Source organism: Furipterus horrens, unplaced genomic scaffold (assembly GCF_987537825.1).
Source record: "Furipterus horrens unplaced genomic scaffold, mFurHor1.1.pri manual_scaffold_9, whole genome shotgun sequence".
In the NCBI taxonomy this organism is placed as follows: domain Eukaryota; kingdom Metazoa; phylum Chordata; class Mammalia; order Chiroptera; family Furipteridae; genus Furipterus; species Furipterus horrens.
This window is the reverse complement of record NW_028327179.1, coordinates 30431436-30448912: the sequence shown is the minus strand read 5'-3', so window position 1 is coordinate 30448912 and position 17477 is coordinate 30431436. Positions and strand designations below refer to the sequence as shown.

The following is a 17477-nucleotide window of genomic DNA, read 5'->3' as shown; positions in this document are numbered from 1 at the left end:
TGCTTCTTGCACGCTCCCAACTGGGGACCAGGCCTGCAACCCAGGCATGTGCCCTGACTGGGAATCGAACCAGCGACACTCTGGTTCACAAGCTGACACTCAATCCGCTGAGCCACACCAACCAGAACAAAAGTGATATCTTTTAACATTAATAAAAAACATTAATTGCCATTTTGATGGGTGCTAAAAGAAGTACATTGAGAAGAAATATAATAAGGTTTGTATCCTGAAATAAGATGGTGGGAAGGCTTCCCTGAGAAGGGGACATTTAAGCTGAGGCCTGAATGATGAGGAAGAGTAAGCCAGAAGCAGTGGATCCAGTCTGAGGGAACTGCCAATGCAACGGCCCTCAGGCATGTAGCATTTTACGGGACTAAAAGAAATCCCTGTGTGGCTGGTCTGTAGAGTCAGGGGAAGAGGGATGTCCAGTGAGGCTGGAGAGAGCACCCAGATGTTAGAATGTGTCAGAGGAGCAACTAGGAACCCATGTCTTTTTGAAGATTTGGGGTTTATCCTCAGAGCAATGAGAACAAGGTGGAGACTTTTAAGAAGACCGTGACATGATCAGATTTGCATAGGAAATAACTCTTGCTTATGAAAATGGATTGAGGTAGTATACGAGGGAAGGTACAGTCATGGGAAAGATGTGTTTGATGCCTGGAGTGGGATGGTGGCAGTGAGGATGGGGAGAGGCAGACAGCTTGCATAGATATTTAAAAGGGAAATTGGACAGAACATTGTAATTAGTTGACTAAATGGGGCAGGGAGAGGACAAGTGTCAGGCTGGACCCAGGGTTTTATTTTGAGGAATAAATAAATTACATATACGTGAAAATGCTTGTAAACTAAGCAATACAAAATTGTCAGGTACAATTACCTTTTAAAGAAGGACTTGCTAAGCAAATAAACAGCTATACAGGGGTGAGCAAAAGTAGGTTTATAGTTGTTTGTATGAAAAAAGACATGCAGGTTATGAGTTATTACAATAGCTCATAATGAATGTCACAATGGCAAAGTAAATCTATTTTTGCCCACCCCTGTATAATATTTCAGGGCAATATTTAACCTACTTAACAAAATAGTATTCAAGCATTTTAAAAGATACCCATTTATTTAAAATTGAACAAGTCAGGTGCAGAGCAAAGTTACTGGATAAGTGGATAGGAATAATTATGAATCCATCCTTTTTATTCATTAAATCAGTCCAACAAATTTATACATAATTCCAGCATGTATTTGGAAGAATTAAAGCACCAGTCCTTTAAACATTCCAAACTGACACACTTCCATTTGGCCTTCCCTTATATAGTTACTATTAGTTAGGTTTCACTGTTCTTATTTCTATGTGCTCCACGGACCCACAAATATTTAAAAATTAAATAGATCTGAAATTACAAACTATTGACAAGTAAAAATAACATTGGAAATTGTTTTATAGCATATGCAATGTATTACTATGTATGTTTTGTTTTTGTAACAGCTCTTTTGAGATATAACTGATACTTTTAAAATGTACAACTTAGTGTTTCTTATTATGTTCACAGGTGGTACAACCATAACCACTGTTTAGTACCAGAACATTTTCATTATCCCAAGAAGAAACCACAAACCCTGTTCCCCACTCCCCCCAGCCCCTGCCAACCACTAATCTAGGTTTTGTCTCTATGGATTTTCTTATTCTGCACACGATATAAATGGAATCATATATTATGTGGCCTTTTGTGATTGAGTTCTTTCATTTAGCATAATGTTTACAAGGTTCATCCATGTTGTAGCATGTATCAGTATGTCATTCCTTATAATTGCTGAATAATATCCCATTACATAAATATCCCACTATTTTATACATTCATCAGTTGATGGGAATTTAGGTTATTTATACCTTGGGGGTATCAGGAGTAATGCTGCTATGAACATCTGTGTATAGTGTTTGTGTGGACCTATGTTTTCAATTCTCTTGGGCTTATACCAAGGAGTGGAGTTTCTGCCTCATATGGTAACTCTATGTCTAACATTTTAAGGACCTGCTAAACTGCTTTAAAAAAATGATTGTACCATTTTAGAATCTCTCCGGCGAGGTGTGAGGGTTCCAGTTTTTCCACATTCTTGTCAACATTTATTATAGTCTGTTTGTTATCGTGAAGTGGTATCTCAGGGTGGTTTTGATTTGCATTTCCCTAATGACTAAGGATATTGAGTAGCTTTTCATGCATTGCCATTTGCATGTCTCTTAAAATATGTCTACTATAATCATTTGCTGATATTTTAATTGGGTTATTTATCACTTTATTGCTGAGTTGTAAGAATTATTTATGTATCCTGGATACAAGCCTCTTACCAGATGTATGATATGCAAATATTTTCTTTCATTCTTTGGGTTGTTTCTTCACTTTCCTCATCGTGACTTTTGAAACAGGAAGCTTTAATTTTGGTGAAGTCTGATTTATCTATTTTTTTTCCTTCATGTTATGCTTATAATATCACACAATTGTTTTCAAAGGGCTTTTAGTTTATAGGTTAGATTTCCGAGAATAATATGCAAACTGGCTCTGATGGTCAAATGAGAAGAAAAGGGGGATAGGAGGAAGAGGGAGTGATCACTTTAACGCTCCCTTCTTTAGTGTGATGTTTAAAAATGTGTTGATACATATGTACTGTCTTACAAATATATTATTTTTATGGTAATATAGCATCTTCTCTCCTTTCACAAACATGTTAAGTAGTTGGTGCTGAGTTGTTTGTGTTTCCCTCATTCCCCCTCATTCCTAAGCTTTTGGGCTTTACCTTTGTCAATGAAGGTACTGATCCCATGTGGATTAAATGATGCTTTGTCAAAAGCATCATTGATGTTTAGTGCCTGGACCATGGGGTTTGGCTCATTCAAATCCATCATGAAGATATGTCCTGGCTCATCAGGTGCAAAGCATGGCATGCCTGGATATTTTAATCCCTATAAAAAATAGAGAATAAACATGAACATATATACATATCAAAACAATGTTTTCATACTGAAGTTAAAGTCTCAAAACCTAACAAAAGTGTTCAAAACTCTAAATTTCTTTTCAATTTCTAGGACTTTTTCCTCTGTCAGCTGTTGCCATTATCTGATCTGAGAGATCAATGTCATCTAAACCATTGGGAGTGGAAAAAACCCAGAGTCAATTTTTAATATAGAGAGAAAGGGTTTAACCAAAATGGACAATGCAAGAGACTAGGCTGTGTTACTGTGTGCGAGACCCTTGGCCCACCTTTGCCTTCGGTTCCTCCTTTGGAAAATGAGGACGTTAAAATGTATGACGGCCAAGAGTCTATCCAGTCCTGATATGCTATAACTAACCTTCCTCAAAGCAGAGAGAAAGGGTGTATAGTTTCATTGCATTGCTTCCATCCCTACATCCACTATATTTCATAACAGAATTAGCCAAGAATTAACTTAGGGGAACCAGTCTCAGAGAGTTGACTGTTTCTGACCTATTTTGTTCCCATAGACAGATCTGAAAATTTTAACAGGAATCTTTTTCTCTAACTAATGCAAAAAGCTCATTTCAGTAATTAGTGGCTCTGTTTATTGGAAGAACCAGGTGTTTATCAGCCAATGATGATAGGCATCCTGAATGTAATGGGCCTTTGCTGCAGCCCTGGTCTTTGTATCAGATCTTGGGATTGGTTTATTCTACAGAAGTTACAAAACTCAGTCCACTTTTCCCTGGCATCCCTCCCCCATCACTCTGATATATATTAATGTCAACCACCTTGTATCTTTTCTTGTAATCTCATTTCAGCTTATACTCAATTTAAATTCTCTCTTTCCTACTTGACCTTCTGTCTCTGTCTCTCTCCCTTTCTTATAAATACACACACACTCTCTTTCTTACTTATAATACTACTATTCTTGGCTCCTTCCACTGTGCCTCACCTCACACCTGGGGGAATGACTCTGCATCTGCCAGATTTTCTTAGAACAATCCTTCTATGTCTAAATATTACTGGAAACCAGCTTTCCCTAAGGCAATGCTGAAACACATCAGAGTAGGTGCTATGCCCTTTCACATCCTCCTTAAGTCACTACACCTGGAGGCGAGAGCAGCCTGCTCCTAGCCAAAAACTTCTCCTTCCAGACCTCAAATCTGCTATCATCAACCAGTGGCTTGTCTTCTAAGGAAGCCACACCCTTTGCTTACTGCCTCCTTGTCAATTTCCTTACCCTTTGCCCCTCTGCTCCACCTCCTATAGGACTAGTCTAAAATCAGGTCAGAAGAACTTTCATATAAAGTTATCATTCCAACTTCAGCCAGACATTCAATGATGTTTATCAACTTTTTATTTATTCTATTAGGTAATCTTTGCATTTCTCCAAGTGTCCGTTCTAAATTTATTTCTCTGTCTTCCAGAGCCCATACCTTCTTTCCCTTTATTCTCAATGGATAACTTTACCTCCTATTTCTCTTGGGAAAAAAAAGTCACAAGCAAATATATCACCCAACATAAATTTCCTCTGATTTCCTGCTTTCTCTCTCTAATTCTTCAGTTTTATCAATTCTCTTCCTTTCTCCCTCTTTTCTTAAGGAAAGACTATCCTTCTTTTGTTTTTAAGTTAAGTCCATCACTTGTTTATTTGGTTGCTTGTTGCCTAGGGTTTGTCTTTAGAAATTACATTCTCTCCCTTGCTTTACCACTTATTTTTCACCAATATCCCCTTCTTTTGCCTGAAAAATTGCTCATTTCTTGTTCCTTGAAACAAATTGCCCCTTTACTTCTTCAAACATGCATTTATCTTGCCTTCATTTTACTGTCAAATTTCTCGGAAACATCACTTGATCTCGTTACCTGATTTAATTGGCTCCAACTCTCAATTGCCTGAAATCAGTGTTCTACAGTTTATAAATGTATCCATAAAGGTCATATCAATGGCTTTCAAAATACCTTATTTGACAACCCGTCTACTTTCTCTTACCTATATGTCTGCAGCATTTGATACTATGGTATACCCCTTTGTTTTTTTGTCAAAAAACCAAAAGCATTATAGAATTTCCCAATAGAAGTCCTGTTCTCTTTCTCCTTCTGTTCTTATCCCTCCCTCTTTCCTTCTAGCTCAATACTCTTTCCTTGCAGATCTTATTCATATATTCTCCTATACCAAAGATTTTCATATCTACACATTTACCTGGAATCTCTCTTCAGAGTTTTAACTTGTATTCCCAAGTTCTTCCTAAGGGCAGCTCATAATCAAATTGTCAAAACCAAAATCAACATTTTCTCCTCGAATCCTGCTTCTCACTCCTGCCTATTATTATCCTTTAGGGGCTTCCTGAATATCAGGCTACAAAGTTCAGTCTTTATGAGGCAGGATAGTAGGAAGCTGGGAAAATTTCCTGGCAAGTATAATGGGGAAATTGAGGCAGATAGTTGTACACACCAGTCATGGTGTTTAGATCCTCCTGACCTTTCCTCTCTAGAGATAACATGTAGGCCTCAGTCATATTTTAGCTCCAGCCCCAGAAAAGCAGAAAAACCAGGCAGTCTATGCCAGGCCCAACTGCAATGACTCATGACACCCTGTCCTCGCACCCACTAATCAGTAGAGACCATGACCCTGAAAGGACACACCTGAAAAGGCTGATGACTATTCTATTAAGTCTCCCCTAAGACTGCCCTAAAATCCCAGCCTTTAAAACTCTCAACACAAAGGTCTCAGTAGGCACTCTTACTCCCAGGAGCACACCTGTGCCTTCCTCCTCTCTTCTTCTCCCGCAGGCACGCACCTTCTAAACTCTAAGGGACCCCATGAGACATGCAACCAGGGGAGCAGCGAGCAGCAGCAACTCATCACAGACTAACCCCCTGAACCTGTCTCCAAGGCCCCCTTTTCTCTGATTTCTCAGCAAGGCAAAGCAGACACACCTTGACTCATTTTTTCCTATAATATTCCTAAGAGCCAAAGCAACCCTGCGTAGGCTATCTCCTGCTGCTTCTTCTGTCTCAGGTCCTTTCTTGCTTCCCTGTCCCCAGCTGCAATAAAAATAATGTCAAAATCATCTGGACTTGTGAAATCTTTCCTGCACAAAGCCAAGAACCTACACACTATAGGGCAGCCCGAGGCAGACCCACTCTGGGCCTGATCTACCTTTTCCCTCATAGTCAGTTGGTCACCAAGCCCAGTAACTTAGATAATAGTAGCATTGAGGGGGGAAAGAACGTCAGAGACATCTAATCTTTCCCTTTCCACCTGTAGAAAACCTTACCTTTCACCTGAGGAAAAGTAAGTCCAGAGAAGTCAACAGCCTAAATCACTCAGATCATTAATTGTATAGCCTCTTTTGCCACACCATAAAGAAAGGTTTGACGGGAGAGAATGTTGTGCAGGAAGGTAGCTCAAGGCAGAACACCACAGCAAATACCATGATAGCTTGGGGGAATGGGAGGGTATTGTCAACTAGTACAAAAACTAGTTATACTAGAAATGAAAACGATTTGATAGGGAAATAAGGGTGGAGCATTGTCAAAAACTTGGCCTAGATTAAGTGTCATGATAAATGAAGCATCTCTAATAAGATGGCTTTCCATTCACTGGTTTTCTGTTTAAGGCCATTGGGTGAGAATTTGCAGCAAGTGACTGCAAGTAATTTTTTTTATATCCTTCACCACTGAAAATGGTGAAAATCACTTGGAGGTGAGGTGGAATAGTAAGAAGCTAGGAGAGTTCCTGGGCAAGTGGAGTGGTGAAACTCAGATAAGACAATTAAACAAGGCCAAACAGTTTGAGCGACTTTTTTACAGCCAGCTGGTGAATCTCAAGACCTTATCTCCCCTAACCAAGGACACCCAAGAGCAAATGGTTTATACCTCTCCTCCCTAACCAGAAAATACATAGTTTAAATCTCCCAGGTCTGGGAAATAGAGAACAGAGACTCCATTAATGCCATTTGTGCCAGCTAAACTCAAGGACAGAATAAGTCAAGAGATCAAATGAATAAAAACCCCATTAAAAGTCAGACAGACCCAAGGTAAAAGTATAACAGTGTAACAGACCGAAGAATATTCCCAAACTCCTCTATGTGCTCGTTTAATGCATTAGCATATTAAAAATGCATCTTGAAAGCAGGCGAATATTCTGCTGAAACCCTCCTCTAAGATTCTCACCTGTAAAGAAAGATAAAAAGCCCTCCGGACAAAGACCCAGCGTGGTCTCCCTCGAGAGCATGCCCATGCCCCTTTCCAGGCGTGAACTTTTTACTTTTTCCTAAACTCTGAGGGTCCCCAGGAGACTTGCAGCCAGGGGAGCACAGGGCAGTGGCAGCTCCACCTGATCTTACCCCTGATCCTGCCTCCAAGGCCCCCTTTTCATATGACTTCCCAGTGAACTAACAGCAGCCCCACCTTGGCTCACTCCCTATAACTTTTCTAGGGATCCAAAGCCTAGGCTCTCTCCTCTTACTTCTCCTACACAAATTCCTTCCTTTGTTTCACTGTCCCCAGCCTTAATAATTGTCCTCTCAAAATCCCCTGGACTCATGTCATGAAATCTTTCCTATACAAAGTCAAGAACCCACACACTACAGAACGGCCTGAGGCAGACACACTCTGGGCCTGGTTCCTGTCCTGGTAGCAGAGGTACAACCACCTTATTTTCCCTGACAGATTACATACAGCTAAATGAAGACAGGCATTGAAGTCCTCCTCTGGCCTTATTCACCAGCACGTGCATTCAGTAAATATTCAAGCACCTGTGTATGCCAGGTAGCATGTGTGGTGCTGAGTGTGGCCATGAACACACCAAAGTCCTGGCCTTGAGGAGCTTGAAATCCTCCAAGACAGCACCAAGCAAGCTCATCAGCTATGGTATTGGATGTAAGGGCCTAAGCACAGGGAACCCAAGGGACCAGAAAAGAGGCACCCAGCCATCAGGAGTGTTAGAGAAGACTCTCCTCAGGAATTAAAGTGCCATCACAGTGAGACCTCATGGAGAACTAAAAGTTAGCCAATACCAATACGTATAAAGAAGGGAGTGACATTGCAGGTCAAGGACCAAGGTAAGGAAGCAAAGAGCCTGCTTAGCACCTCTAAATAGACTAAGAATATCTATTGTACAGAATTAGCCTTGAGAACAGCAGCTTCCAAACATGTTCTAGGATGGCAAGCTAGGGTGACAGGAGAATATAGGAATAAGGGCTTGAAATGATTATAGTCATAAAGATTAAAAATAAGCAAAGAACATCCTCTTTAGCCTGTAAGTTATCAGCTGTTTGCTAGTTTATGAAAATAGCTCCATTATTTAAAACTTCATGTTAACATTTTTCATGGAATTATTTGTGACAAAAATCTCGATTTTCTGTATAGCAGGAAGTCAGTACTTTTAGTTCCAGTGAAAATAGAAAAGAAGCATACAGGAAGAGCTACAAATATTATTTCCTAACAGCGCAGAAATCTAGCAATACTTATAATCATTTTGAAAGGTCTATTTGGCATAACATTGAAAATCTAAATTGTCAATAGAAAATTTAAGTCAACAAAGAAAAAGCTTTTTCTAGACAGCTTTGTTTTATCTTTGGTTTGGGAGGAAAACTAAAGAAATAAAATTTCTCCCACCCCTATGCATACCACCACCAGCAGCAATTTAAAATACAAACAAGACCCTGACTATACTGTGCATATTTAAGAATTTAGAAATTCAGGCCATTGAAAGTTATTATATGTGCCCCCTTTTTGACTGAAATAATATAGCTTTAAAAGTTCATGTTATTTGGTAGCATTTTCTTGGCTAAAATGGAATAAATATTAAGACATGCAATTCCAGAAATCATAATTCACATTGAAAATGTAGTCAACCTACTTCTTCAACATCTTACATCCCATTTCAAATTGCAATTGATTTAACAAATGTATGATGATTTTCAACATCTTCACAACACATAAACTTTAATTAATTGAAATTCAATCCCTCATATAGCTTCCTGATCATCCCAAGCCTGTGAAAATAGTATTGGGAATAAAATTCAGGCTTTTCTCTACTTCTCTTTGAAAGAGCTGGAAAAAATGATAGGGAACCCAAGATGCAGAATGCTTAGGGTTTTTAATCCAGTAATATGGGTAACATTCAATCCACAAACATTTACTTAGCACCAAGCACAGGCAGGCATGGTGAGAAGAATACTAGTTACTGAGATGACTACCAGAAGCTAAGCCTGGCCGAATACAGCAAAGATGGGGATGGACAGAAAAGGAAAGAGCTGGAGATTCGTTTAAGAATTGAACGAAAATCATTAGAAATTTACTAAGACCCTGCTGAGTATGAAATTGCCCATAGGGAGCAAGCCTGAGCATTTCTGTGGTGTCCTGATTAGCCCTCCAGAATCCTGCAAGTGGGATGAGTGTGTGGGGGTCCATCTGGCAGCTTTAGTTGGCATTAATGTGCTGTCTATACACTTACTGACATGAGCATCTAAGGGGTATGGGAAATACTTACACTGGAGATAAAAGCCAGCCCACTAGGAAGTATATCAATATCTTCAGAGCCATTTTCTGCAAAAGAAGTGGAGGATCAGAAAAATGCATGTTTGAAGGCTTAAAAGATAAATCTCACAGTCAAAACTTGGAACTTCTTTTGGGAACTCCATTGACTTTTTGTAACTATTTACTTGGTAAACTACGTTAACTTGCAGGAATCCCAGAGGCATGCTATTCTACAATAAAACCCAAGTCAGACTCCAATACTAATTTTTAGAATTCAATCTCAAGGGAAAAATAGCAATTTACTATAAAATAGATATACTAGATTTATTCTTTAAATAATGACATCTATGGTCTTGTTCTGAGAGATTCCAATTTATTCCCCCTAGAAGACTGATCTATATAGCCTGATTGGTGATATCTCTTAAAGGCCTCTCTGCCAAGAATTTTTCTGTTTCTAACTTGTTTGAGACTTTAAAAGTCTATTATTATTTAATCATATTGGTAAATTTTTGAGTAATTGCTCTGTTTTACAAAGGTAATATGCCTTAAGATGAACTATTAAATATAAATGAATTTGAAAGAGTTTGGTCAGATCTCTTTCGATTGAGAGCTGGTCTTGAGCATTTTTCTTTGGAAAGAGGCATATAATAAGTGAGTTAAGACTGAGACCAGGATTAAAAAGGGGTTTGCATGGCCCCTAGTAGAGACAGAACCACAGATGACATGGTCCAGCAGGCAGGACTGAGGGTGAAGGCATTGGTTATCTAGTGTGGAAAATGTATTTTACAAACATGGTAGAATCAATATGTATCATGGCCACAAGCTCTTCTTTTTTATAACCCTTGCACGAGGATATATATTTATTGATTTTAGAGAGAGAGGAAGGGGGAGAGAGAGAGGGAACAACTTCTTGGTGTACTTGAAGAGCCAGGGCCACATGCTCTTCTTAAAATGTGTCCCATCAAGAGATAGTCTCTATTCTCTCCCCTTGGGTAGACCTTTGTAACTGTTTTGACAAACAGAATGAGGTGGAAGTAATGCCACAGGATAGACATATAAAGTCACAGCCATAGATTTTAGCTTATTCTCTCTCCCTCTTTCTCTCTCTCTCTCTCTCTGTCTTTCTCTATCTTTATCTCTATCTCTATATCTATCTCAGGCTACCTTCAAGCTGCTGAGGAGAGACTACAGAGAGACCACACATGTTAGAAAGGGTCATGCCAAAGCATGACTATCAAATAATACTATCATCACATCACATCTTAGAGTGAAAGTTGTGACAGCCATCTAAAAAAACAAATGAAACTTAGTATGGAGTAGCAATATATCTTGGAGAAACAGGAAGCTGCAGGAGGGGAAAAGGGATGGAGGGGAAGATAGGAAGACACCAAAACACTATGGTTGCCCACTTGATCATGCTGCTCAGGACAAGTCCTAATAAAGCCATTCAGATTTCAAGTGTAGCTTTGAGGAAATGCCAAGGGCAGCCAAATAACAGCCTGGTTAAATAATACCCTGGTTAAAACAATCATTGACTCTCAAAACCTTGGGAAAAAGATAAACTTAATACAAAAACATCTATGAGATATGATTTCTGGAGATTAGAATTATTTTACCGTTCATCCTTTCTACCCAGAAAGAATCCTGGGGCAGGAAAACAAGAAGAGAATTTCTTGCACCAATAAGATAAATCCCCAAATTCTAAGTCTTGAAGAAAACACAAATCAGAACTTCCCCCCAACTCTGTTGCTGCCTACCACACCCTGCCTAAAATCCCTTAGTGGTTTCCCATTGTTTCATAAAGCCATTCACTCATCAGGTAATTGGGTCTTGTGAGTATTGTCTCATTAGTGATCTTGTTTTGATCAGCCTTACTTATTAATAGTTCACCTTTTTGCATCTCAGACTTTGTTTTCTGCTACCATCACACTTTCTCGAATCTTCTGTAATAAGAACATGTCGGCAGTAGAGAAAGGTAGTAGTATACCACAGAGCGTACAACGCATGGAAGAAATCCATCCTGGCTCATAATCTAGGTCTGCTGCCTGCTAGTTCTGGGCAAGAGACCTCATTCTTCTGTATGTCAGTGTCTAATCTGCAGGGACAGAGAGCAGCACCTGCCTCGCAGATCAGTTATGAGGATGACGTGCATGGTGGTAAAGGACTCAGCAGAATGCCCATAGAAGCTAGGCAATATTAGTATTTCTAAATACATATCAACATTGTCCTATTGACAAATAACCATGGTCATTCTAACTTGCTTAGTTCTCCAAAATAAAATGTAAATATGCTATCAGACACAAGAAGTAATGTGGCATTTTTTTCTTCTACTCCCAGTCAGCTTCCTTTAAATCATTCTCTTCAAAATATTTGGATAATCAGTATATTGATTTATGTGTTACAATGTTAGCTGTAGTTTTATCTTCTCAAATATGTTTGAATTACACAATCTGAGAGTACAACTAGATACTAGCAATGATCCAGTCCAGCGATTTTCAACTTTTTTCATCTCATGGCACACATAAATTATTAAAATTCTGTGGTATACCAAAATATATGTTATATTTTTTGTCAATATGACTAAAAAATTAGTATAATTTTGATTTATTCACACTGGATGGCTGTTGTGTTAGCGGTTGTCTTTTTTTTTTTTTTTTTGACAGTCTAAGGGAAGAGAGGTCAGTGCCCCTGACTAAATAGTCAAGTATTGCATGTTTCAAAAACTCTTGCGGCACACTGGTTAAAGATCACTGATTTAGACAATTCTGTCACTGCCATGTCCTGTATAAGCACAGGACTTTTGCACAGGCTGGGACACACCGCACAAAGAATCTAGCCTCCATAAAGATGCCTTGTAGCCTTTCCTTCCTAGGTCTTGCTTCTACCCCGGGATACTGTCAAGCAGTGGGACAAGGGTTCCTGTTATTCAAAAACCCACATATTCTTATCCCTTCTCCATTAGAACCCCTTCCAGGAGCTCAGGCTTTTAAAAACAGAAGCCAGGAAGGAATTTGTCTTCAACTCTTTCTGCTTTCCAGCTAGCAGCACAAACCTCCTCTAAGATCAGGAAGCACAAAGGCCAGGCAACTTTTCTTTTAGCAATTGAGAGGGGAAAAAAAAAAAAAAGGAAAGAAAGGAGATCAAATTTTAAAAGGGTTCTTATTCTTTATGATTTTATATATCTATATTACAAACTCCTATCACAATGAACTATGCTGCCATCCTGTCACATGTTGATAAATAAGTCACAGTCCTTGACCCTCGGGAGTTTGCAATCTGATATTGAGAGAAAACACTGCTAGCTATAAAATAAAGCTTGTGGTAGGTGTCATAAGTGAACCAGACTTTCAGAGTGCTGTGAGAATTCAAGGTAGGAGAGAAATTTGCAGCAGACTTCAGCAAGCAGAGATGAAATTAGTGGAGGGAATTTTATGAGCAAAGGTGAGAGAGTGAAAAGCGCTCATTCCCAGAACAATGAACAGAAACTATTTTTTCTAGAAGTGTCAGAGAAAATGGGAGGCTTGGAGCCCAAATCAGCAGTCATGGCAGTAACTAGCAGGGGAGATCAGCCCTGTGTCAGGCACTAGGAGGCTGCTGTCAACATGTGTCATGTGGAACAATGAGGGACGAGGGGAAACAATGGTTCTTGGATTGTGAACTGAGCCTCTTTGAGAATGGGGGTATCATGCGTGAGGGAAGTCTAGAAGAAGAGCTGGTTGTGGGTAGTGGGTTAAGGGAGAAAATACCAGAAATGCAAAGTAGAATAAAGTGGATTTCAGCCTAGAAAAGAAGGCCTGCTGTTGGAGAGGTTAGAGATCTGGCTATGGATTTTAATTAATTTCTTTAAAGACACCTCAGTAAGCTGCGAGGTACTGGAGGACAAGGACTAAGTCATATTCCTCTTGGTACTTGCAGATACACTTTGAATGAAGTGACACTGGAAGCCAGAAATATCATGGAGAGGGAAGATGAAAAAGGAAGGGAGGTAAGATGGGCAACAGAGGACAGAGAAGGGAGAGAAATATCACAGAAGGGACGAGAGGAGAAATATCACAGTGAGGAACAGGCTAAGGACTAGTCAATGACATTCTTCAAGTGGTAGAGAGACATCAGTAAGAAAGGGTGCTGAGAGAAAGCTGCTGGCTTTGACATGGGAGAGACCCCTTGAGAACCTGTGATGAGGCAGCTGGGGTAAGTGCAGGGTTAAGGAGTAGCAAGGGGTTAAATCAGCTGGCAGCCTCACTCAGGTGGATGGTGACCAAGAAACTGTGCTGGCTCCTCTTGGTACTGTCACATACATACCAATTCCTTCGATGAGATGACAGTTACGGGGTTCTACTGGCTCCACCTCTCGAAATGCATTAGTTCTTTGTCTGTGGAAGACAAAAATACTGGAGGCGAATGCATGACTTCCAAAATCGATGTCTCACTGTGGTCTTTAATTCCTTTCATATTCATTAACTCTTTCATCGTGTATTCGCAATATAACAAGTAGGCAACTCCTTTCATTTACATTTATTTGCATGATTGGACATTGTGTGGGTAATGTGCCTATATCAGCTAACCTCACCCAGTTATGGTTGAAAGACTAAAATGCAATTATACATGGACAACACTTTGCTGCCCAAATAAGTGATAATATTTAATAGTATGAGTAACTAACTGCACAGTATTATTAATTTAAATGCACAAGATGTGTTATTTAATTTGATAAACTATTGTCTGTTATAAATCTGCACTTTGGCTCCCCTTAATCTACTATGGCCTTGTCTTTTGACTCACAACCCGCCTCCCCAAACTGCTTTCCCCAAGTTCAAATTCCCCAATAACTAAACCCTGTAGCCTTTGCTTTCATTATTTTAAAGATTTTATGCTGAGTTACTTCACAATTCATCAAACTGACCACAATCTAAATAATTGGTCACATTATTTTTCAATATAGTGTTCTTGTTTCCACAGTGAAACATTCATTTAAATGGCAGGGATATGTTTAAATTTTTATTAAAGAATATTCAGGAAGACTCATTACTTAGATTTATCTTACTGTCACTTTTTAAAAAATATGCCTTATAACTACTTTATAGTAATTATTTTTTATTATTTTCTCTTGGGTACACTGGGAGTAAATGTTACAATAAACATACTCAAGCTCAACTAGAAAGAATTACCAAAAGCATCAGGCTCTTCAAGAGATTACAGCTTCTACTTAGAGAAATAAATAAGAGACACCCCGAAGACAACTGAAGGCAAGCAAAGGTTTTAGATCCACTCAGAAATGTGTAGTAACCCCTAACATTTTTTTTTCCTAGCCCAGTATTGACTCTTCCTGAGATATTTTGGGCTATCACCACTAGATCTTCCACTTCAAAACCTCAGACACCTACAAAATGCCAGTTACCACATGCAAGTTCAGGCTCATTTCCCTCCTGTCTGAATAGCTCTCAATCTGTGATGAGGTCTGCAGCCTAGTATTCCTCAATGTTTAACCGGCCCTGGGCAATGTCAGAGTCAGCCCCAACATCCAGCTGGTAGTCTGGTCCCCAACCCCAAACCCAGCGCTTCCGACGTTGTTTTTGTAGGAGCAGAATGCTGAGAGCGACCTGCAAGTGGGGCTTGGGCAGGTGACTGGCAGAAAATAAGCGGGAGCATTTCTGTCCTACTCTCTTACGAAAGGCAAGCAATTCACTCACTTTCCACATCGGTTTGCTGGGTGGAACTGAGGAGTGAGGTTCCAAAACTGCTCACTCTTACTGGCTAGGAAGGCGGCACCGGGCAGCCCTTGACCTTATTTGAAAGACGAAAGAGGGCCAAGGACGCCCCATCAAGATGCCAACTCACCTAAACGCCACAAACCTCTCCCCGATTAGGGCCAGGACGGTCCCGAGCAGGGCCACCACCGCCAGCTTCCCCATGGTCCGGGGTACTCAGTGGCGAGGAGCCCGAGCAGAGTCCTCTTGGGGGCGGGGCGGGCAGGTTCCCAGATCCGCCCTGGATTGCTGCCCGCCCCGCCTTCCCGTACCTGCGGGCAGGTGCGCTGCGGGGCGCTGCGGCCGTGATGTCTCCCGGTCCCTCCTCCTCCGCCGCCCTAGGTTCTAGGCCATCTTTTGCGGGGGTGGGGAATCCAAGGCTACCTTGACGCAAGAGATTCAAGGCCACCTATATGCGTGAGATTCAAGGCGAAACCTTGACTCGAGGGATTTTTTTTTTTTTTTCTTTTTCTTCAAGGATCGAAGTACAGGGACAGAGTCCGGAGCCGCAGGTAAAAGTCTGTTTTTCGTCCTCTTGGCAGCTTTGTCAAGAACACACCCAATGGTGTGTAGAGGGAGTTAGCCGTGAAAAGCTGCAGAATTCTACTTAAGCTCCTCAAATGAACAGAAGGGGCCTCGGGGAGCACAAGTTCAGAGCCCCAACTTCCGGTTTCTGAAAGGCAAGAAGTGAGTTGAGCTGGAGAATTGCTTCCGGCCAATGGGAGGACTGGTAAACGAAGCTAATGGAAGCTAATGGAAGCTAATGGAAACGAAGAGCTTTTTAACTCACCCTGCTCCTCGATTCCCGGCACAGGACCTCACCTCCTGGCTTCACGCCCTGCTACAGGACGCTGGCTATGGGGGGCACCCGGGTCAGTGTGTCGACTGGGTGGATTTGTGACTCTCAGTATCTCCCCTCAGCATTAATAGAATAAAGACAAATCGGGAAAAGTGAAGAAAAAAAAAATAGAATAGGTAACAGGAAGATGAGCAGAGTGGGGGGAAGGCAGAATAGTTTTGAGGGTGGTGGTTAGATTTTTAAAAGCCTCCCTGAGCTTTCTTCTGGGTCCTCAGTTTCCACCCCGTGAGGAATGTACGTTCCCCACTCCTAGTGAAGGCCAGACTGGAGGGAGTGGGGCTGAGGATAGGGAAGACTGAGGAATTTGAGCAAAGCAGAGTAGCATCTTCTAGCATGATCTGTTTTTATTTACCAACAGAAACAGTAGTTCGATTGAATTCAACTGATGTGATAAGAAAAAAAAATTTACCAGGCCTGGAGATATTAAGAAAAGAAAAGGTGGCTTCTGATCTGTGGGGTACATGATTATAATATGAATGCATACTTATGCTGTGAATAACAAAGCCTGCTACTAATGCAGCACCTACTATGTGTCTGGCATTGTGCTTAGAACTATAAACATATGTTCATGTCTATTCAATGTATATCGTTCTCTGGAATGGTATGTGGGTGGGGCCATGGGAGGCTGAGAGAGAAGGGGAGGAACATTTCTTGTCATTCAACATATAGCAATATTTGATGGTCACTTACAACTACTTGCTTAGCATTGAAGGCATAGTGCAAACATGATGCCCTTACCTTCAGGGAGTTTACATTCTGGTGGGGAAATATATTTTGGGGGAGGGAGGGAGGGAGCAAGGAAGGGGAGAAGAGAAGGAGTGAAGGAGGGAGGAGAGAGGGAAGGGAAAAAAGACAAAGGAAACAAGCAAGCTCTTTTGTATTTTTTTATGAAATTGTCAATGAAATGTGGCCACAAGAAGAGACAGAGAAGCTAAAAAAAAAAAAAAAACAATTTATTGCACTCCCAAGTCCTGGAGACAGGCTGCATGGCACACCATGCAGGGCCACATGGGAAAGACACCAGGGTGGTCAGGAGGCAGAAGGCAGGAGGGGAAGGTTTAGGTTCCTGCTCTTATTGGTTTCTTCAGGAAAGGCACAAGAGGACCAGCTGAGCAGTTTAGTATTGGTGAGTACAAAAAGTGTCACCAGGCATGGGCTGTAGGATGGTCCCTCGTTACGTGGCACCTGGCCTTACGATGACTGCACGGAGGAACATTGTCTCCTGGTGTGTAGGGGCTCAATAGAGGACTTATAGCTCCAAAGACATACTCGTGCTGAGCCCTTTGCTCTCTCTAGGAATTGGGACGGTCTCCCTCCAGAGGTGACATTAAACTGAGACCCTAAGTAAGAGAAGACACTAAGAGCAGAGAAGCATTCCAGGAGAAGGAAAGAGCGACATCAGCTGGGCTCAGGCAGTTGCA

General features: G+C 40.8%; 1 protein-coding gene and 1 long non-coding RNA gene across 2 annotated transcripts in view; one reads left to right on the top strand and one right to left on the bottom strand.

Moving 5' to 3' along the window:
- The window catches only part of PON3 (paraoxonase 3), a 26859-nt gene extending 11404 nt beyond the window's left edge, over positions 1-15455 (bottom strand). The window contains exons 1-4 of the mRNA XM_090287218.1: positions 15289-15455; positions 13753-13823; positions 9464-9519; positions 2785-2950 (exon numbers count right to left, since the gene is read on the bottom strand). Coding sequence (XP_090143344.1) covers positions 2785-2950; positions 9464-9519; positions 13753-13823; positions 15289-15362 — 367 coding nt within the window. The 5' untranslated portion in view covers positions 15363-15455. The remainder of the gene's footprint in view (positions 1-2784; positions 2951-9463; positions 9520-13752; positions 13824-15288) is intronic.
- On the top strand, positions 12799-17477 carry LOC150001511 (uncharacterized). The gene is made up of 5 exons (XR_016513049.1): positions 12799-12891; positions 13366-13435; positions 15676-15709; positions 16415-16513; positions 17353-17477. It is a non-coding gene; the product is annotated as an uncharacterized LOC150001511 (long non-coding RNA).